Source organism: Oncorhynchus gorbuscha, linkage group LG04, assembly GCF_021184085.1.
Source record: "Oncorhynchus gorbuscha isolate QuinsamMale2020 ecotype Even-year linkage group LG04, OgorEven_v1.0, whole genome shotgun sequence".
Classification (NCBI taxonomy): domain Eukaryota; kingdom Metazoa; phylum Chordata; class Actinopteri; order Salmoniformes; family Salmonidae; genus Oncorhynchus; species Oncorhynchus gorbuscha.
In genome coordinates, this window is record NC_060176.1 from 20,523,922 (window position 1) to 20,547,556 (window position 23,635).

Sequence of the window (23,635 nt, forward strand, 5' to 3'; positions counted from 1 at the left end):
TCTGCTCTGGTTCCTGCTTTCCGTTCCAGAAGCAGTGAACAATCTATTTACACAGACAAAAACTGCATGAAAGTGGTTGATCCTTTCCAAAAGAATGTGGGATGCCCTCTAAACTAGTTATGCCATACTGAACAGATTATGCACCTCGCCTGAACCAAATGCATCCTCAGGGAATGCTACGGTTTGTCCTCGCAATACACTGGAACTCTACCAGGTAGGCCAGCAGTCCTGATGGGGATTTTAGTGTACATCATGTGCAGGGCACTAGTGATGCCTGTCACATCCTCCCCCCTCCCTCCATCCTCCATCACGTTCAGATTCAGAAAACCTCAATGTGTTCAATGATGCAATTCATTTTGCAGCAATCACAATGCATACAGGTTAAATCCCATATTTAAAAGCAATAACATCAGAATAGCAAAGGATATTTACACAGAAGTCGGACGGATAGACAGGCTCCCTGAGAAAGAAGTCTGGTTCTCCTCCGCTCTGCAGATCGTTCCTCTTCACAGAAGCGCCCTTCTACGGGCCCCAACACATTGCATCCCAACTCGTGTCACCCGTCCCTAGTGTTGATGACGGGTGTAAAACATCTTGACAAACGTCTTGAGATGTAATGCCACGACCAAGCTACATTGGGCATTCATAAAACAAGGGCTTTAATATCAACTTCCTGGAAGTGATTCAAGGAGAAGGCTTAGGCAGTGTGTCACAGGGAGTGGAGTAGTGCCATGCTAAAACTGATGACACACTCTCTGTGTGACCTGGTCCTGTGAATCATTACGTCACTCCGGCAACAATACCATTTACGAAGATAAGTTTCAAGTTGAGTCAACAGCTCAGTATTACATTCATGGACTTCTAATGTATACATGATTTTGATTTATTCACTATGCAAGATGGAGGCAGTTGACATTGATGTTGATGGTGATGAAATAACCCAGTTGGCTGGACTGTACAGGTGAATTACAGCTAACTGGAGAAAGGTCACCTCAGGAGCCTGGATGGAATAATAGATAGTCCTTACTTATTCACGCTCTCTTATTACTGCATAAGGAATGGAAATGAATTCAATAAAGCCTAGCAGTGTTTATGTATCCACTGCAAAGCCTGCAAACAATGCCAGAGTGTTTAATTGATTAGACCAACTAAATTAGAATTCCCTTGTGATTAATGTGGCTAGAATAGCAGATCCTCAGTGTAATTACCAACAGCAGTCATGTGAGGGGAACCATCCTCAGTTTAACTACTACGATGATTCGCTTTCCTCTTTCCCCTTTCTGCTTGACAGATATGTGTTATTTCCAATGTTCTATAATAATAAGAATTAAAACATTCGTTTTTTGCAAAGAGATGGATTGAATCAATAAAATTAAAGTCTAGTTGTCGTTGCCTCGCCTGCTACTGGGTCTGTCTGTGATACCGGGTCTGTCTGTGTTACTAGGTCTGTCTGTGTTACTAGGTATGTCTGTGATACCGGGTCTGTCTGTGTTACTAGGTCTGTCTGTGTTACTAGGTCTGTCTGTGTTACTAGGTATGTCTGTGCTACTAGGTCTGTCTGTGCTACTAGGTCTGTCTGTGCTACTAGGTCTGTCTGTGTTACTAGGTATGTCTGTGCTACTAGGTCTGTCTGTGCTACTAGGTCTGTCTGTGCTACTAGGTCTGTCTGTGCTACTAGGTCTGTCTGTGTTACTAGGTATGTCTGTGTTACTAGGTCTGTCTGTGTTACTGGGTCTGTCTGTGCTACTAGGTCTGTCTGTGCTACTAGGTCTGTCTGTGCTACTAGGTCTGTCTGTGCTACTGGGTCTGTCTGTGCTACTGGGTCTGTCTGTGCTACTGGGTCTGTCTGTGTTACTAGGTCTGTCTGTGCTACTGGGTCTGTCTGTGCTACTAGGTCTGTCTGTGCTACTGGGTCTGTCTGCGCTACTAGGTCTATCGGTACTATTCGGTCTGTCTGTGCTACTGAGTCTGTCTGTGTAACTAGGTGTGTCTGTGTTACTAGGTCTGTCTGTCTGTGTTACTAGGTTTGTCTGTGTTACTAGGTCTGTATGTGTTACTAGGTCTGTCTGTGCTACTGGGTCTGTCTGTGCTACTGGGTCTGTCTGTGCTACTGGGTCTGTCTGTGCTACTGGGTCTGTCTGTGCTACTGACTGTCTGTGCTACTGACTGTCTGTGCTACTGCGTCCGTCTGTGCTACTGACTGTCTGTGCTACTGGGTCTGTCTGTGCTACTGGGTCTGTCTGTGTTACTGGGTCTGTCTGTGCTACTGGGTCTGTCTGTGCTACTGACTGTCTGTGCTACTGCGTCCGTCTGTGCTACTGACTGTCTGTGTTACTGGGTCTGTCTGTGCTACTGGGTCTGTCTGAGTTACTAGGTATGTCTGTGTTACTGGGTCTGTCTGTGCTACTGGGACTGTCTGTGCTACTGACTGTCTGTGCTACTGGGTCCGTCTGTGCTACTGACTGTCTGTGCTACTGAGTCTGTCTGTGCTACTGAGTCTGTCTGTGCTACTGGGTATGTCTGTGTTACTGGGTCTGTCTGTGCTACTGGGTCTGTCTGTGCTACTGGGTCTGTCTGTGCTACTGACTGTCTGTGCTACTGCGTCCGTCTGTGCTACTGACTGTCTGTGTTACTGGGTCTGTCTGTGCTACTGGGTCTGTCTGAGTTACTAGGTATGTCTGTGTTACTGGGTCTGTCTGTGCTACTGGGACTGTCTGTGCTAATGACTGTCTGTGCTACTGGGTCCGTCTGTGCTACTGACTGTCTGTGCTACTGAGTCTGTCTGTGCTACTGGGTATGTCTGTGCTACTGGGACTGTCTGTGCTACTGGGTCTGTCTGTGCTACTGACTGTCTGTGCTACTGGGTCCGTCTGTGCTACTGACTGTCTGTGCTACTGGGTCTGTCTGTGCTTCTGGGTATTTCTGTGCTTCTGGGTCTGTCTGTGTTACTGGCTCTGTCTGTGCTACTGGGTCTGTCTGAGTTACTAGGTATGTCTGTGTTACTGGGTCTGTCTGTGCTACTGGGACTGTCTGTGCTACTGACTGTCTGTGCTACTGGGTCCGTCTGTGCTACTGACTGTCTGTGCTACTGAGTCTGTCTATGCTACTGGGTATGTCTGTGCTACTGGGACTGTCTGTGCTACTGGGTCCGTCTGTGCTACTGACTGTCTGTGCTACTGGGTCTGTCTGTGCTACTGGGTCTGTCTGTGCTACTGGGTCTGTCTGTGCTACTGGGTCTGTCTGTGCTACTGGGTCTGTCTATGCTACTGGGTCTGTCTGTGCTACTGACTGTCTGTGCTACTAGGTCTGTGCTATTGGGTCTGTCTGTGCTACTGGGTCTGTCTGTGTTACTAGGTCTGTCAGTGCTTCTGGGTCTGTCTGCGTTACTGGGCTGTCTATGCTACTGACTGTCTGTGCTACTGGGTCTGCCTGTGCTTCTGTGTCTGTCTGTGCTATTGAGTCTGTCTGTGTTACTGGGTATGTCTGTGTTACTAGGTCTGTCTGTACTCCTGGGATTGTCTGTGCTACTGACTGTCTGTGCTACTGGGATTGTCTGTGCTACTGACTGTCTGTGCTACTGGGTCCATCTGTGCTACTGACTGTCTGTGCTCCTGGGTCTGTCTGTGCCACTGACTGTCTGTGCTACTGGGTCTGTCTGTGCTACTGGGTCTGTCTGTGCTTTTGGGTATTTCTGTGCTTCTGGGTCTGTCTGTGTTACTGGCTCTGTCTATGCTACTGGGTCTGTCTGTGCTTCTGGGTCTGTTTGTGCTTCTGGCTATGTCTGTGTTACTGGTTCTGTCTATGCTACTGGGTCTGTCTATGCTACCGGGTCCGTCTGTGCCACTGACTGTCTGTGCTACTGGGTCTGTCTGTGCTACTGGGTCTGTCTGTGCTTCTGGGTATTTCTGTGCTTCTGGGTCTGTCTGTGTTACTGGCTCTGTCTATGCTACTGGGTCTGTCTATGCTACTGGGTCTGTCTGTGCTACTGACTGTCTGTGCTACTAGGTCTGTGCTATTGGGTCTGTCTGTGCTACTGGGTCTGTCTGTGTTACTAGGTCTGTCAGTGCTTCTGGGTCTGTCTGTGTTACTGGGCTGTCTATGCTACTGACTGTCTGTGCTACTGGGTCTGCCTGTGCTTCTGTGTCTGTCTGTGCTATTGAGTCTGTCTGTGTTACTGGGTATGTCTGTGTTACTAGGTCTGTCTGTACTACTGGGATTGTCTGTGCTACTGACTGTCTGTGCTACTGACTGTCTGTGCTACTGGGTCTGTCTGTGCTTCTGGGTCTGTTTGTGTTCTGGGTATGTCTGTGTTACTGGTTCTGTCTATGCTACTGGGTCTGTCTATGCTACCGGGTCTGTCTGTGTTACTGGGTCATCTGTCTGTGCTACTGAGTCTGTCTATGCTATTGGGTCTCTCTGTGTTACTGGGTATGTCTGTGATTGGTGCTGGGGCAGACTGAAGCAGGGGAGAGAGATGGTAGAATGGGGCCATATTATGGTAAGGGGAATGCAGAATATCCTGTGGAGCCGACTACAGTGCTGATACAACCCCACACAACACAGTGGTCACTGAACAGAGTAGGTAGGCTAGGGGCTTGAGCTGTTGTTCTGCTATAAGTAATCCCTTCATAGCCATCCATCTATTCAGCACACACAATACACATATACAAGCACACTGCGCTACTCAGAGCTGGAGCCATGTAGAGAAGTACGCTATTCAAATATTTGTTTTCGTTTTTAATCCCCCAAAAGCTATTCATTATTTATAGCTTATTAAACACTAATTAAATGAGTCCAGAATTTATGGATTTCAGTATTTTCTTTTACAGAGAAAACCCTTTTAGAGGACTTTGAGAGCTGTGATTTTCTATGCCCTAACAGCAGGAACTTTACTCTTGTCATGAGTCTATAGATTCATGTAATCTATGCTAGTATGAGGTATGCAACTCCTTCCCCAGCCTGATCCTGACACATACGTTGTGCCACACCATCTGAAAACGGGAAGCTCTGTGAATTTGACTCAGGAACAGAAATTAAACCTGCCGCAGACAGCAGACAAATTGAAAGCGCTCTCTCCCCAGACGGCGGATTATTATGTTTTTCTTAATAATTAAACTATGAGCTCCAGTGGGTAATCAGACAGACAAACGGCACTGAGCCCTACTATTAAGAAGGACGTAGGAGTGGCTGGTGTTATGTATTTATTTTCACTGTGAGCTGGGTGGGTGGGGCGGTGCTCTGCACACTGATTCAACTGGTGTGTGAGACTGACGGATCCCAGACAGGCTAGGGCCTTTCAACACCAGGTGCCACAACTCCTTCATATGAACAGGGGCCCCACCGCATCCACCGGCCCCTGTTAAGATGGGAGAGATAGGGAACCAGTACTGGCCCCTGTAGATGGGAGAGATAGGGAACCAGTACTGGCCCCTGTAGATGGGAGAGATAGGGCACATGCAGGGGGGACATAGGGGGTAGAGGGGCAGGGCACTGGTCTCTCACCAGCTGACAGTCCTCCAGAGAGTTGACCAACTGAGCATTCTGGCAGGACAGGATGGAGCCAGCCAGGTTGAGCATCACACACACCGCCGACAGCAGCATGAAGAAGGTGATCTGTGGAGAGACAGAGTAGAGACGTTGAGATTTATAGAGCAACAGTAGACCCGCACAATACAGCCATAACATCATGTCCTCTAGGAAATATATCACCAGTTGATTTAATGATCATGTTGTCTTGTGGTAGGCAGCAATGTGTTTTTTTATGCATGGTTACAGTGAGAGGGAAGGCTTCACCAATCAATATTGACTGATTGACTGATTACAATGACTAATAAGGGGGAGGAAAAGGCAGCAGATGATCACAGAAATCAATAACCCTTTTTCTCAAACAAATTAAGTCCATCTAAGATAAACTTAATCTAACCCATGGATAACCCACCTGCTCAGAGGTTAAGAGCACAAACACCACGCATGCATATTGACATTTGACAGACCAACTCTTTACATTGCTCCTAGTAACACTGTCCCTTATAGTTACAGGACTGTCCTTGACATATATTTTCTCACAATGCCTTTCGTATCTAGTGTCACCTGAAGACCTAAAGTCCTGATGAAGGATGGTCGGGTAGAGGAACCAATCTCCTCCTAATTCCTCAGCCCAACTCCAATCAACACTACTGCTTCCCTACAGCCTGATAGATCTCTTCTGTGGCAATTTCCCCCCTCTCTGCACTGTCACCAGAGTGGCTACCTCCATGTTCCCCCTCTCGTCTCCCATTAAAAACAATTATTTTTATTTTATAGCTGACAGTCCCAGGAAATACATCCTGTGAGGAGAAATAGAGTGAACATTTGGGCTCCTTTAAATCACAGTTCAAGTGTAATAGAATGGGTTTAAAGCCGTGAGAGGCCTCTGCCAGTAGATTACAAGGCAGAGCCGGATCCTGTATATCAGGCCTGGACTTCGTCCATACATACTGTAGCCTGTTTGATTTACAGCCCTGGTCCTGGTGCTGCACCCGATGGAACATTAACCCAGACGGGAGGGCCAGGAGGCAGGGGAGGGACACAGGGGACACCAGCCCAGCCTGGGGGTGGGAGGGAAGTGGGAGGGGAGGACAAGACACATTTACTGAGAAAGAGGTTGAAAAACAGACACATGTACAGATGGAGAGGAGGAGAGAGAGCGAGGGAACGAAGGAGGAACAGAGGGAGAGATGGTGTAAACAGATGGAGAGATACTTTTAAATGCTTTTCACCATGGCAGGAAATTGTAGGATTGAAAGGTTGATCGGCACAGTCCGATGGAGGTAGACCACTATATCAGAGGAGAAACACACTACCCCAGGCATTATTCCTTGGCTGTGTGCCCTTGGAGGAAATGCCTGGGGTACTGACACTGACAGTAACTGGTTGTCAGTAGAAATATGACTACATCCAACCAACTCCATGTCTTTTCAATATGAACTATGACGTAATAGCCAATAAGGGGTTGTGACGGCTACAGAGATGGTGGTTTCAGTTGGACTTTAAGACTCAGGTCTTTAAGACTCAATTCAGCTGCTACGAATCTATGAATTTAAACTAAAACATGAGGAGGGACAGAGAAAACAGTTTGAAAGGAAGAGTTAGATCAGAAGATCAGAGAAATAACATAGAATATTTGTGTGTCCATAGGGTGGTTTCCCAGACACAGACTATGCCAAATCTGGGAAAAGTATTTTGGAAAGGTGTTTTTTTGGTCCAGGACTAGGCTTCATTTGTGTCCTGGAAACTGCCCCTGTATGTATATGTGTACTCTCTGCCCCTGTATGTATACGTGTACTCTCTGCCCCTGTATGTATACGTGTACTCTCTGCCTCTGTATGTATACGTGTACTCTCTGCCTCTGTATGTATACGTGTACTCTCTGCCTCTGTATGTATATGTGTACTCTCTGCCCCTGTATGTATATGTGTACTCTCTTGCCCTGTATGTATATGTGTACTCTCTGCCCCTGTATGTATACGTGTACTCTCTGCCTCTGTATGCATACGTGTACTCTCTGCCTCTGTATGTATACGTGTACTCTCTGCCCCTGTATGTATATGTGTACTCTCTGCCTCTGTATGTATATGTGTACTCTCTGCCTCTGTATGTATATGTGTACTCTCTGCCTCTGTATGTATATGTGTACTCTCTGCCTCTGTATGTATATGTGTACTCTCTGCCTCTGTATGTATATGTGTACTCTCTGCCTCTGTATGTATGTGTACTCTCTGCCTCTGTATGTATATGTGTACTCTCTGCCTCTGTATGTATATGTGTACTCTCTGCCTCTGTATGTATATGTGTACTCTCTGCCTCTGTATGTATATGTGTACTCTCTGCCTCTGTATGTATATGTGTACTCTATGCCTCTGTATGTATATGTGTACTCTCTGCCTCTGTATGTATATGTGTACTCTCTGCCTCTGTATGTATATGTGTACTCTCTGCCTCTGTATGTATATGTGTACTCTCTGCCTCTGTATGTATATGTGTACTCTCTGCCTCTGTATGTATATGTGTACTCTCTGCCTCTGTATGTATATGTGTACTCTCTGCCTCTGTATGTATATGTGTACTCTCTGCCCCTGTATGTATATGTGTACTCTCTGCCTCTGTATGTATATGTGTACTCTCTGCCTCTGTATGTATATGTGTACTCTCTGCCTCTGTATGTATATGTGTACTCTCTGCCTCTGTATGTATATGTGTACTCTCTGCCTCTGTATGTATATGTGTACTCTCTGCCTCTGTATGTATATGTGTACTCTCTGCCTCTGTATGTATATGTGTACTCTCTGCCTCTGTATGTATATGTGTACTCTCTGCCTCTGTATGTATATGTGTACTCTCTGCCTATGTATGTATATGTGTACTCTCTGCCTCTGTATGTATATGTGTACTCTCTGCCTCTGTATGTATATGTGTACTCTCTGCCCCTGTATGTATATGTGTACTCTCTGCCTCTGTATGTATATGTGTACCCTTATGCACTTTTCATTTCTAGCTTGAAACGTGCATGAGGGTGTTTAAACACGGATCATAAAGTGCACCTGTATTTCCATGTTGATATGTTAATTAACCTTGGATTGTCACATCACTGAATGTGTGTGTGTGTGTGTGTGTGTGTGTGTGTGTGTGTGTGTGTGTGTGTGTGTGTGTGTGTGTGTGTGTGTGTGTGTGTGTGTGTGTGTGTGTGTGTGTGTGTGTGTGTGTGTGTGTGTGTGTGTGTGTGTGTGTGTGTGTGTGTGTGTGTGTGTTACTAAACTGCCATATGGTAAGAAAAGACACACTGCTTTAGATGTTCACCTTCAGAGAGACTGTGACGGTCAACATCTTCAGAGAACAACACTCCTTCCCTTGCTTCAAATGTCTCATCACTGACGTTAAAGGAAACAAGCAGAAAGCTGAGAACTTTGTGTAAAGACGTATTAATTAGCTTGACTGAGAATATAGAATGAGGCTATGACAATGACCATTTTGTAAGGCAGAGATGGAGCAGAGAAACCGTGCTTCCAACATCAGTCGTAAAACGCCTATTAACGGGCACCTCTGAGTGTTCGCCTCATCGCCAGCTGAGCACAGCCAATCAAACGAACTGCTCAATCTCACCAGGTTTTCTGCTGCTCTCTCTGTGGCAAGTTCCCACTGAGTGGAAAATGCCCCATAGTGTGAGGTACATTTCCGTAAAACAATCATATATTTATACAATCATACTAAATATGTTGTTACAATGTGTGTTTACTGTTTAGATTGTGGTGGAACTCACAAATTCCCTTTCAATATTAAATCAGACTCTCCAAGGATGTTCTGACAAGACATCCCAGGTCCAATCTGAGACGAGCAAAACCAGCATTCTATTCTATGTTATTCTATTTGTTTTAATTAGTTTCTGTTCATTTATTTTCCGTCTTTGTTTCCATGGTCTTCCTTTTCATTGCTTTCCATAAATTGAATTCAGCACCAATGAGAAGGCAGACAGGTAAGTGTCTGCAGTAAATCTCATTAATAGCTGACTTTATCGTCTGTGCCTTATAGCAAACCTGACTGAATGGCTGTTCTTTTAGAGTCATATTTCACCAACACATACCTGTCTCCTGGGCTAATGAAAATGTGTGGCTCCACACTGGCTCTGTGTTCTAATTACCATTTGGGATCACATTGCACTGTTTAACAGACACTCATTAATTACCGTCCGCCACCATGCCCCCAGCATGACAAACAGACTGATTGACAGACTGGCAGACACTGCTAGGGAATGCCGTCAGAGTTAGGGTCAATACCATTTTTTATTCAGTCAATTCAGGAAGTACACTGAAATTCCAATTCAGTTTACTTCCTGGAACCCAACTCTGCATGCCACTGAGGGACCGGGGAGATTTACACCGCGTGTCACAGTCACCATTTAACACTCGCCAGGATGCTAATATATCCCCACCATTTTGTTTTCTGATCGGTGGACAGGGGATGGAAAACACACAAGGCCCAGACATGGACTTTTTCCATCAGGGCGCTAATCATTTATACATACAGTCATTTCCCTCATGTGTAGTATGGTGCTGTATGAGGACCCATGTGTAGTATGGTACTGTATGAGGACCCATGTGTAGTATGGTACTGTATGAGGACCCATGTGTAGTATGGTACTGTATGAGGACCCATGTGTAGTATGGTACTGTATGAGGACCCATGTGTAGTATGGTACTGTATGAGGATCCATGTGTAGTATGGTACTGTATGAGGATCCATGTGTAGTATGGTACTGTACGAGGACCCATGTGTAGTATGGTACTGTATGAGGACCCATGTGTAGTATGGTACTGTATGAGGATCCATGTGTAGTATGGTACTGTATGATGACCCATGTGTAGTATGGTACTGTATGAGGATCCATGTGTAGTATGGTACTGTATGAGGATCCATGTGTAGTATGGTACTGTATGAGGATCCATGTGTAGTATGGTACTGTATGAGGACCCATGTGTAGTATGGTACTGTATGAGGACCCATGTGTAGTATGGTACTGTATGAGGACCCATGTGTAGTATGGTACTGTATGAGGACCCATGTGTAGTATGGTACTGTATGAGGACCCATGTGTAGTATGGTACTGTATGAGGACCCATGTGTAGTATGGTACTGTATGAGGACCCATGTGTAGTATGGTACTGTATGAGGACCCATGTGTAGTATGGTACTGTATGAGGATCCATGTGTAGTATGGTACTGTATGAGGACCCATGTGTAGTATGGTACTGTATGAGGACCCATGTGTAGTATGGTACTGTATGAGGATCCATGTGTAGTATGGTACTGTATGAGGATCCATGTGTAGTATGGTACTGTATGAGGACCCATGTGTAATATGGTACTGTATGAGGACCCATGTGTAGTATGGTACTGTATGAGGACCCATGTGTAGTATGGTACTGTATGAGGACCCATGTGTAGTATGGTACTGTATGAGGACCCATGTGTAGTATGGTACTGTATGAGGACCCATGTGTAGTATGGTACTGTATGAGGACCCATGTGTAATATGGTACTGTATGAGGACCCATGTGTAGTATGGTACTGTATGAGGACCCATGTGTAGTATGGTACTGTATGAGGACCCATGTGTAGTATGGTATGACCACCCACAGGGACGTGTGCAGTTGAAATATGACAGGAAGTTTGAGTCAGTCAGACCAGTCACACAGAGGCAGAATGAGGGAATGATGAGAAGACTGTCTGCAAGCTGCAGAGACATGCAACGAGCTGTAGGCCTAACCAACTTTAACCATGAAACAAGAACTAAATAAAATACATCAAATATTCTGTATAATACTAAATTAGTCGTTTTGTACAAATATGCAGTATGCCTACACTTCCTTAATTAACCAATAGACATTTAGTGTGTGGAGGGTTGAGGAAAGCCGTCAGACTGTAGAACTGGGATATTAAAAAAAAAAGCTTTTGAAAACTGAAGGGTGCTTCAAGAGAACAGCTTTGACTTCACTGGCAAGGATATACATGTTGCTGGTAAAGCTGCATGCAGAATGGCTCTAATTTGGACAAAGATGGCTAATATCTTTCCACTTTACAACTCTCCTCATCCCTCTATGACGCAAACTGAAAAACAAAACCATAAATTTGGTTTATAATCTGTTTATTTGCAGAGTAATGTGTCTTTGGTCTAGATTGCTGTTGTTGTCATCCCCTGAATGGTGTTGAAAGCATTGCGGCCCCATACAGCCCCTCGTCCGCCTATAGCAGTGTCCAGCTCAGTCAAATGTAACATGATAATTACAGTGTTGACGGAGCATTAGCATTCCATGGGGGACACGTCTGTCTCTGACCCCAGTAACACTGCAGCCCACCAGACCTGTCTGTCTCTGACCCCAGTAACACTGCAGCCCACCAGACCTGTCTGTCTCTGACCCCAGTAACACTGCAGCCCACCAGACCTGTCTGTCTCTGACCCCAGTAACACTGCAGTCCACCAGACCTGTCTGTCTCTGACCCCAGTAACACTGCAGCCCACCAGACCTGTCTGTCTCTGACCCCAGTAACACTGCAGCCCACCAGACCAGTCTGTCTCTGACCCCAGTAACGCTGTAGCCCACCAGACCTGTCTGTCTCTGACCCCAGTAATACTGCAGCCCACCAGACCCATCTGTCTCTGACCCCAGTAACACTGCAGCCCACCAGACCTGTCTGTCTCTGACCCAGTAAAACTGCAGCCCACCAGACCTGTCTGTCTCTGACCTCAGTAACCCTGCAGCCCACGAGACTCGTCTGTCTCTGACCCCAATAACACTGCAGCCCACCAGACCTGTCTGTCTCTGACCCCAGTAATACTGCAGCCCACCAGACCTGTCTGTCTCTGACCCCAGTAATACTGCAGCCCACCAGACCTGTCTGTCTCTGACCCCAGTAATACTGCAGCCCACCAGACCTGTCTGTCTCTGACCCCAGTAACACTGCAGCCCACGAGACTCGTCTGTCTCTGACCCCAGTAATACTGCAGCCCACCAGACCTGTCTGTCTCTGACCCCAGTAATACTGCAGCCCACCAGACCTGTCTGTCTCTGACCCAGTAAAACTGCAGCCCACCAGACCTGTCTGTCTCTGACCTCAGTAACACTGCAGCCCACGAGACTCGTCTGTCTCTGACCCCAGTAACACTGCAGCCCACCAGACCTGTCTGTCTCTGACCTCAGTAACACTGCAGCCCACGAGACTCGTCTGTCTCTGACCCCAGTAATACTGCAGCCCACCAGACCTGTCTGTCTCTGACCCCAGTAATACTGCAGCCCACCAGACCTGTCTGTCTCTGACCCCAGTAACACTGCAGCCCACCAGACCTGTCTGTCTCTGACCCCAGTAACACTGCAGCCCACGAGACTCGTCTGTCTCTGACCCCAGTAATACTGCAGCCCACCAGACCTGTCTGTCTCTGACCACAGTAACACTGCAGCCCACGAGACTCGTCTGTCTCTGATCCCAGTAACACTGCAGCCCACCAGACCTGTCTGTCTCTGACCCCAGTAACACTGCAGCCCACGAGACTCGTCTGTCTCTGACCCCAGTAACACTGCAGCCCACCAGACCTGTCTGTCTCTGACCCCAGTAATACTGCAGCCCACCAGACCTGTCTGTCTCTGACCCCAGTAACACTGCAGCCCACGAGACTCGTCTGTCTCTGACCCCAGTAATACTGCAGCCCACCAGACCTGTCTGTCTCTGACCCCAGTAACACTGTAGCCCACCAGACCTGTCTGTCTCTGACCCCAGTAACACTGCAGCCCACCAGACCTGTCTGTCTCTGACCCCAGTAAAACTGCAGCCCACCAGACCTGTCTGTCTCTGACCCCAGTAACACTGCAGCCCACGAGACTCGTCTGTCTCTGACCCCAGTAACACTGCAGCCCACCAGACCTGTCTGTCTCTGACCCAGTAAAACTGCAGCCCACCAGACCTGTCTGTCTCTGACCCAGTAAAACTGCAGCCCACCAGACCTGTCTGTCTCTGACCTCAGTTACACTGCAGCCCACGAGACTTGTCTGTCTCTGACCGCAGTAACACTGCAGCCCACCAGGCCTGACTGCCTCTGTCCACCACTACACTGCAGACAGACAAGCTCATTAGCCACAATGGCAGACAGGGTCCTATGAAGTCCCCAAAAAGTAGGTTTGTCACAACAACTAGCAATGTTGCTAGATTGCCATATAGGCACAGGGGCATTGCTGCTACCAACTATATAATGCAGAACATTACCCTTGAAAGTTGCAATCTTGGAAAATGAGAAATATGCATGTGTAGTAGAGGCAGAGAGGATGCTCTAGTCTACCCAAAGGCAGCTGCCTGTGTCCCTCTGTGTGTATGAGTGCAGAGCCAGGCGTAGAGCCAGGCTGTGGGACAGGCAGAGAGGCCCAGTCTAAACAGTGTCCTGCTCCCCTACAGACGGCCTGGGATGTTCTTCCCCCTGACCCTTGACCTGAGGGAGGGGGTTTACGGGAAGGTAAATAAACCAGAAAAGGCACACATTATAAAAACAATTCCCTCTAACTGGGGGCTTAACCTCTAGAATGACAACCTGTTGACAAGTGTCCGTGCCAGGGCCTGTTGGGGTGGGACTTCTGGGGACTGGAAGCCTGCGGACTGGAGAGATGAGGTGGGGGTGCTGGGGAGTTTTGTCGAAGCCGGATGAAGCCATGTTAGACCGAGGTGGGGGTATAGGAGCACACCTCTCTGAGTCCTCTGCTCTGCAGCACAAATTAGTATTTAGTCTGCAGCACCACTGCGACAAGACATCATTTATTTTCAATTATCTCAGCCGAGAGAGAGATTGGAGAAATGTTGTTGTGTTCTTCCTCTTTCTCTAACAAGCCTTGTGATTGTGTTTGCTGCCAACACATCTATTCTGTGCGTCTCTGCAGGGTTGCTAAACTCTGTCCAGCAGTGCTTTCACCTCTCAGCCAGACACACATTGATTTCCCAACTCACTCTGTACATAACTAACTTCACTCTCCACTTGTCTTCTTTTTTTGCCTGCTTAGAGAACAACTAACATAGCAGAGTATAGTGGATTTGTATTACAATAACCCCAGAGGGTAAGAAAAGCAACATTTGCAGCATGCACTATGGAGTCTTTAATCAGGTAAAGAAAACATTGTGTATTTTTCACATTTTCTTTCCACCATTTCTGCACTATCACCCCTGCTGACTTGATAAATAGTGGAGTCTGAGGGTTAAGGATGGATTTATGGCAGTCCGGTTAGCAGGAAGCCCAGGGCGACAGCAGCTGGTTACAATATCACAGGGCAAAACAGGGAGGGAGTAACCCTTTCCGCCCTGCCTCCCCTTCCAAGCCCTCCACCTCCCAGCCCTCCCCTTCCAAGCCCTCCATCTCCTAGCCCTCCATCTCCTAGCCCTCCATCTCCTAGCCCTCCACCTCCCAGCCCTCCACCTCCCAGCCCTCCCCTTCCAAGCCCTCCATCTCCCAGCCCTCCACCTCCCAGCCCTCCACCTCCCAGCGCTCCCCTCCTAGCCCTCCACCTCCCAGCCCTCCACCTCCCAGCCCTCCACCTCCCAGCCCTCCCCTCCTAGCCCTCCACCTCCCAGCCCTCCCCTCCCAGCCCTCCCCTCCCAGCCCTCCCCTCCCAGACCTCCACCTCCCAGCCCTCCACCTCCCAGCCCTCCCTGGCTGTAAGATATGCATGCTCACAGCCATATTGAGTTACCCCGGGTGGCCGTGCACCACAGCGCATGTTTGTACTCCATCACCATGAATATGATCAGAGCCTGCCGTGAGGCCAGGCGCAGTCGGTCCATCTCACCCAAACAAACCCTGGTGGTGTTGTTACAAACCCTCAACAGGCAGGCAGGCAGGCTAACCATGGAGAACTGAAGTCTGAACCAGGCATAATGGATTCCACAGACCCTCATCCCTCAGGGGCAAATGTTTAAACCATGTGAATAGGAGATCACTTACACGTTCCTTCATTAACTGGAGAGGCTGTGGATCCTGATGAGGGTCCCAGTAACTGAGATCTATCAGAGTCGACTGGGAGTGAAAATGCTTTCTCTGTTGTTAGATGGCGACCGCGTCCATCAGGGAGGCAGCGTGAATTCAGAGTGACCCGTCTGCCAGTCTGCATATCTGCTAGGGCTGATAAGAGGCCTCAGGGAGGACAGTTATGTGGAGAAATACATCAGCCAAACACCCTCTATAGGATCAGACCTCATTGAGCAATAATGGCACCAGACCGGGCTGCACATTTCAACCCCTCTCATATGTTCCCCTCCCACAGTATGTTTCTACCAGTAACACCGTGCCCTGCTACCACACAGTCTGGAGGGGTGAACCAGAGGCCACAGCAGAATAGAGGTCAATTGCGGCATTAATCATCATCTGTTCTATCAATCCATATCCACAAATTTCCAATGAATCTTAGAATAGAATAGAATAGAATGGAACAGAGCTAACTAGGAAGCATTAGAGCGATAATGAAGGTCGGGCCAGAGAGCAGCAGCCCAGGTGATGAGTCCACAGACAGACACACAGCAGTGGAGACAGGGCAGTAGAGTAGTGTGGTATCTGCTATGTTGACTGCCCAAAGTAACTGGCCCATAGGAGGAGCACATAGTCTGAGCCACCCTAAAGATCCAATGTTTGAAGTGAAATGAGGGCCACAACACAGCCCAGGGGGGTCACCATGTGATTAGCCTCCACTTTTCAACATTTAATCAGTTCCTGACCTCTATCAGCTAAAACAAGGAGGCCCAGCCCAGGCCCCCGCTGAGGAGGACGTAATGAGTTTGGGCTGTAATGGCTCCGTCTCCCTGCAGGTACAAACCTCTGGTGACAGGGGGTAGAGGGAGAGAGAGTGGGGGAGACAGAGAGTGAGAGAGACTGCAAGAAACTCAAGAGGAGAGCCAGAAGTCCTTGAGAGACATAGGGTGTGTGTAATCAGAGCTGGGCGGCCCTATACGCTCACTACGCAACTTGCGTAGGGCCCCGCAAATTACGCAAGGGCACCGCCTCCCCCTCGTGTCAAAGCGGGTGTCAATGTTTACAACTTTGATGAGAGGATGAAGCGGAACTATCCTTAAGGTCATGAAAAAAATATATAAAAACACCATGAGAGTAAATTGCGGGAACAGCAATCAGGTAAATTTGTGTTCTCTCCTGTCTAAGTTTGATGTCAGCAAATAACAGTAACGTTAAGTTGATGTGCTAGCTTGCAGTCATCTTAGAGGACTGCAAGCTAGATAAGCAGATTGTGAGTGACAAGATTCTGGAAGCAATAGTGACTCAAGTAAGAGACTCAAAGGACTTCTCCATTATCTTGGACTGGACACCTGACATTAGTCACCAGGAGCAAATGTCCACTATCCTGAGAAGCGTGGCTTTAAAGGGAAAGCCAGATCTCAAGGATCACTTCCTCGGCTTTGTGAATGTTGAGGTTACAACAGGCTTGAATCTGTCCACTGTCATCTTAGATGAGCTGAACGAGCTGAAGATTCCATTTGAAGATTGCAGAGGGCAAGCTTACGATAATGGGGCCATCATGAAGGGCAAGCACCAAGGAATACAAGCCAGACTGCTCAAAAAAAGATCCCAGAGGCGTGTTCGTCCCATGTGGAGCACATACTCTAAACCTTGTCATTGCAGATGCTGCCAAATCTTCAAAAGATGCCGTTGTTTTTGTTTGGACATGTGCAAAAGCTCTTCACCTTCTTTTCAGCTGGCACACAAAGATGGAGTGCTTTGAAGAAACACATGAACACAACTGTGAAGTCAGGGAGTGACACAAAATGGGAGAGTCGGCTCCAAAGTGTTCATGCAATCAGGTATCAGGCTTCTGAGGTTCGGGAGGCATTACTGGAAGCCAGACATGATCAGACATGATGATTAACGATCCGGTGGCCAAAGTGGAGGCACAAGCACTTGCAGAGGAAGTTGGGTCCTACCGCTTCGTGATTTGCTGTGTCGTATGGTGCGAGATACTGACAATGACAAACAGGGCGAACAAGCTCCTCAAATCCGCCTCAATGCAGTTGAATATCGTACTGAATTTAATCTCATATGCAAAGGCCTCCCCCATTACATACCGGGAAACTGGATTCTCTCAGGTCCAGACAAAAGCCAAAAGCATTTGTGATGAAATGAATGTGGAGGCTGCTCTGAAAGAGAAGAGACTGAGAGACAGCAAGAGGCATTTCAGCTATGAGGCTCCTGTGACTGATGCACAGAAAAACCTTGAAGTCAACCACTTCAACATCGTGGTCGACTCTGCTGTGACATCCAGGACGAGAGATTTGAAACACTCAACCAGGTGAAAACCAAATATGGAGTGCTGCTGACCTACAGCACTGCCTCTCAGATGTCCAGTGAATCTTTAAAGGTTCACCGCATGGAAGTTGAAAACACTCTAAACCTTCAGAGAAGACTGTGACGTCGGTGGAATGGATCTGGCACACGATATTCAGAATGTACCTGATCTGCCATCAGATAAGATGACTGCCTTTTGAGCTGCTTTCCTTTCTCTGTGAGAAAAAACCTGGAGGAACTCTAGTCTAACCTTTAGACGGCCCTAAGAACTGCTGTCACCCTACCAGTAAAAGTAGCATAGGCAGGGGAGGGGCTTTTCAAAATGAAAGCTCATCAAAAGTCACCTGAGGTCTTCCATGGCACAGGAACGTCTGAGTGGTCTGACCGTCATGAGCATAAATCATGACACGGGGAAACACATGTCCCATGATGACATCGTTGATGATTTTGCGTCAAGAAAGTGCATGAGAGGAGTATTTTGATGGTAATATTTGAATTCAAACATTCAAATGTTTACACACTTGTTCATATTTCAGATTGTATGGCAGAAGTGCATTTGTGGAAATGACTGCTTAACTTTGTGGCATACATTCTCAATTTCTTCCAGACAGTCCAGATGGACTGGTGCTGGTGCTGATGCTGAAAATGCCCAGGCTGTAGAGGGAACCAAAGTTAATCACACAGCTGTATAGGTTTTATTGGACTATTTTAAAGACATATAGCTGCAGCCATATCCTATAGGCTTATGTTTACATTGTATAGACAATGCTAATTGCATAATATTGTGAGGACTGGACTAATTACCAGGCAGCAGAGCCAAAGCTCAGTGTTACATTTTCATATTTTCTACATTTTCATATTTTCTACAATTTCTTATTTATGTTAATGTTAATATTCACTTATTTGAAGATTCTATTAAAAAAATATTATGTTCAATAAATAGTGTTTATAGCTCATTCTGTTCTGTATATGTCTACTTATTCTTTGACTGACAGATGGAGCAAACTGTTTTAAAGGAGGGAGGATTGTAGTGGGAGCATTGGGGTGTCAGGTGTAACTGTGTGGCGATGGCAAATGGTTTACACGGCTCACGGGTCAGGTAGGAGGGCCCCTTAGCATCATTTTGCTTAGGGCCCCAGGGAGGTCAGGACCGGCTCTGGGTGTCATCCCAATGCACCAGTGAAAAGCGTTGTCTATTTCAAACTGCTGCTTCAGTACAGAGAAAGACAGCGATTTGTGTTTGTGTCGATACCATCTCCTCCAGTCAGAGACCTCTGCTTCAGTCTGAAGGTCACAGTCAGACGATGTTGGGGAACAGATCGGCTCCCCTCTTTGGAGAGCATCATCACGAAAACACTGGCGGGTGACAATCGCAGGATAATATTCTATGATGGTCGCTGAGAATTGCTGTGGCAGCACGGATCACCAGTCTCGCCAAATAAACCATCAGATAAGGAAGCTAATTCATATTCTAATGAATATGGATCCACAGTCCCTGCTCTGAAGGGCTCTAGGGGAGGACATCATTCATCAGCCTTATCTATCTCAGAGAGAGAGAGAGAGCTGGAGAAACACTGCTCTGTACATTATCCTGCACCAAGTGCCCTCATCTCTTGTTCTCTCTCCCGTCCCTGTGTTTTTGATACACAGAGTGTGTATGTGATAGAGGGCGAGGGGGTTGGGAGACTGGGAGAGAGGTGTTTGAGAGAGAGAGAGAGAGAGAGAGAGAGAGAGAGAGAGAGAGAGAGAGAGAGAGAGAGAGAGAGAGAGAGAGAGAGAGAGAGAGAGAGAGAGAGAGAGAGCAAGAAAGAGAGGGTTTTCTGATTATTAATTTCATTTGTGTTTATTATCTATTCTACTTTCTTTGGCAATGTAAACATGTTTCCCATGCCAATGAAGCCCTTTGAATTTAATTGAGAAAGAGATAGAGTGTGGGAGAGATGTCCTTGAGTCTGTCTGAGAGAAGCAACAGGATATTCTGTCCTAAACTCACTCAGCTGTATAGCCTAGTTCTTATTCCCACCCTGCCTCCTCATCTTCATCATCATCTCTCTGGTAAATTACCAAGTCTCTCTCTCTCTTAGATCTCTGCAACAACAGCAAGAGCCACATTGTTTACACAGGCCTTTGTTTTTCGAGGTCAGCTGCAGCATATTCTACTGGGAGAAAAGTTCATTAGGAATATCCAGTCAAGGGTGAGAGAGAGAGGGGGGGCGGAGAGAGAGAGAGGGGGACGGAGAGACGGTGAGAGAGAGGGTGGATGGAGAGACGGGGAGAGACGGGGGGAGTGGGGGGAGAGATGGAGAGAGAGGGGGACAGAGAGACGGGCAGGGGGAGGGGGACGGAGAGACGGGGAAAGAGAGGGGGGACAGAGAGACGGAGAGAGAGGGGGGCCCTGTGATGGCAGTTTGGTTGAGGGCCAGGGATAGCAGGCAGGCGAAACAGAAACTGCAGTCCTTTCAAATGTCTCAGCTGAGTTACCCCACTCTCCTGCTTGGACTCTGACTCAGCAAACAAACAGAGCTGGAATCTGTGTGCAAAGCTGTTTGTCAGTGTCTGAAGAACAAGAGCCTGTTCCCCTGGTGTCACCTACTCAAACCCGTGACTCATAATGTAGCCTTGCTGGAGGTGGTACTCTTAAAAATAAAAGTTCTTCAGAGCGATGCCATAGGGCACGTGCCAAACTCATTCCAGGGCCGAGTGTCTGCGGATTTTTGCTCCTCCCTTAAACTTTGATTGATGAACTAAGGTCACTGATTAGTAAGGAGCTCTCCTCACCTGGTTGTCTAGGTCTTAATTGAAAGGAAAAAGGAAAAACCAGCAGACACTAGACCCTCCTTGGAATGAGTTTGACACCCCTGCCGTAGGGGAAGCATTTTACTGAAATGGTTGTTCGACCCTGGAACAAGTAATGGATGCAATAAGTCCAAGTAACAAATTAAAATAGCTTAGAAAAATGTACATTATTTATATTTGAGTAGAATAAGATTAATTAATCAATGTATATGCAAAAACATAGATATAGAAACAAACCTGCAAAAGAGAATGCTGGGAAATATGATAATGATGGGCGTGGTTTTGGTTAATCTCTGGTTATTAACACTAACACTGAGATTATTTTACACCAATGTGTGTTCATTTAACTCTTTACAAGTGTTCATTTAACTCCTGAATCAACACTATAAATGTTACACTGAAAATCAACAGGAGATAACACTGGCCAATATGCTATGAAAGATACACATCTGCAGGCTTCCATACATTTCAAGAACCTTTTAGAATTCTGAAGAACCATAAGTGCCATTTTAAGAACCTTAATTTATCAGTGTAGGCAAACTGTAAGGGATTTCGACTGCTCCCCTCTGCTACGAGGCTGCAGATGAACTGTTAGGTGAAGCAGATAACACAGACAGACAGACAGACAGACAGACAGACAGACAGACAGACAGACAGACAGACAGACAGACAGACAGACAGACAGACAGACAGACAGACAGACAGACAGACAGACAGACAGACAGACAGACAGACAGACAGACAGACAGACAGACAGACAGACAGACAGACAGACAGACAGACAGACAGACAGACAGACAGACAGACAGACAGACAGACAGACAGACAGACAGACAGACAGACAGAATCTGAACTAATAGGCACTTGGTCTCATCTGTTGGCCTCATCAAAGCAGACTGGGCACAGCTCCAGCTTATAAAGCATCATGTCCAGCAACACTGTTACAACGACAACACCACTTACATCAGTCGTTACTGGCTTTTATGGTTTGTTCTCCCACAACATTGGAAATGGCAGTTAAACCGTTGGGGAGTTTGATGGGCTACAGGCCCAGTGGGCTAGGGCTGGGCTGAGAGAGCCAGGCAGGCTGCTCAGGCAGTGATATGATGTCACTTCCTGTGGGCTCATTCTGCAGCTGCTTGGTCTCTGTAGGGGTCAGGGAACGGTGAGGCGTACCACAGTGTCAGTTCCAGGCCAATGATCACAGAGCCACAAACTAATTACTCACTTCTACTGCCTCCCCTCTTCCTTCTCCCCATCAACCCCTCTCTCCTGTCTCTGGTACCCTGCTGCATCACTGGAGGGAACATCAATATTCTGCCTGGCCCATGACGCATCTGTGGGGACATCGCAACGGAATCAGAACCTGTCCTGAGCCCATTGACTCTGAATGGGAGTCTTTTAAGGATTTGTGAAGCTTTGTGGTTTCTGAGTGAGAGTGATCTGAGGCTATGGTGCGTTAACACATAACTGAGGAACGGAGCGTGTCATTGGCTCAGTCTGGTCACACAGAACTGTGTTGCATATCAGATGCTACATAAACCGCTTCTCTATAGACCTCTATTCTTTATTTAACGCCAACCACCTGTAGAATACTTCAGAACATCATCAAGATGAGGAAGATATAACATATAGGAAATGATTATCCATTACATGAACTGAGATTTGAACTGAGAGGAAAGAGACCCAAATGGGATTTTTCACTGAGTGTACAAAACATTAGGAACACCTGCTCTTGAAAATGACTGACCAGGTGAATCCAGGTGAAAGCTATGATCCCTTATTGATATCACTTGTTAAATCCACTTCAATCAGTGTAGATGAAGGGGAGGAGACAGGTTATAGAAGGATTTTTAAGCCTTGAGACAATTGAGACATGGATTATGTATGTGTGCCATTCAGAGGGTGAATGGGCAGGACAACATATTGGGAGTGCCTTTGAACAGGCTATGGTAGTACAGTAGGTGCCAGGCGCACCCGTTTGAGTGTGTCAACAACTGCAACGCTGCTGGGTTTTTTACACTCAACAGTTTCCCCTTTGTATCAAGAATGGTCCACCACCCAAAGGACATCCAGCCAACTTGACACAACTGTGGGAATCATTGGAATCAACATGGGCCAGCATCCCTATGGAACGTTCACGACACCTTGTAGAGTCCATGCCCTGATAAATTGAGGCTGTTCTGAGGGCAAAAGGGGGTGCAACCCAATATTAGGAAGGTGTTCCTAATGTTTTGTACACTCAGTGTACATCTCCCATGGCCACATTTTGACACATTTTCTCCACTTCTCTCTGTAAAGCAATTCCCCTTAGCCTTGTGCCTTCAACCTGACGCTCTGTTGATCAGGACGGACCACCTCTCTCTCTGTTGCTATAGCACATCCTGACAGACAGTCCTCTGGGGCCCGTCTCCACGACACCACAGCTACATCTCCTGCTAAAGTCTACACATCTGGGTCAAGGCAAAAAATAACAGTACTCTGAGGAGGATGCGGAGAGAGAGGAGAGGAGAGGGAGGACAAAAACACACACTTCCAGACAGATATGGAGCTGTGAAAGTCGGGAAGCTGTGTGTGTGTGTGTGTGTGTGTGTGTGTGTGTGTGTGTGTGTGTCTTTTTCCTTTTTTCCCGGCTATATAAAACCCAGAGAGCCCACAGCGCCCTAATTACTGGAAATGACAGACAGCAGCAGCATCATTAACACCATTCTAATACACTCAATGATTCCCCTGAAATGCACTGCTCCTCTAGGCTTGTCCAATTGACTTTGTTAGCTTCAATTAATAGAACTGACTGTACTAATGCACAACGTGGGAGAATGCAAATGCATACCCTCGTGGTAAATAGGCGAGCTCTCTCATTATACGGACAATGAAGATAAGCAGGAAGAGTCTCTGTGGGTAAACAGAAGAAAATGTGTGAAAGAAGTGTGTATGATATACATCTTGACAGAATACAAATGCCTCACACAGCCAGAAATAGCTGCTCTA

The 23,635-nt window shown here is 47.0% G+C and overlaps 1 protein-coding gene across 1 annotated transcript in view; it reads right to left on the reverse strand.

Annotated features, from left to right (window-relative positions):
- Positions 1 to 23,635, reverse strand: part of LOC124033818 (protein FAM189A1-like) — a 136,836-nt gene that overhangs the window by 34,962 nt on the left and 78,239 nt on the right. The window contains exon 3 of the mRNA XM_046346171.1: positions 5,503 to 5,613. Coding sequence (XP_046202127.1) covers positions 5,503 to 5,613 — 111 coding nt within the window. The remainder of the gene's footprint in view (positions 1 to 5,502; positions 5,614 to 23,635) is intronic.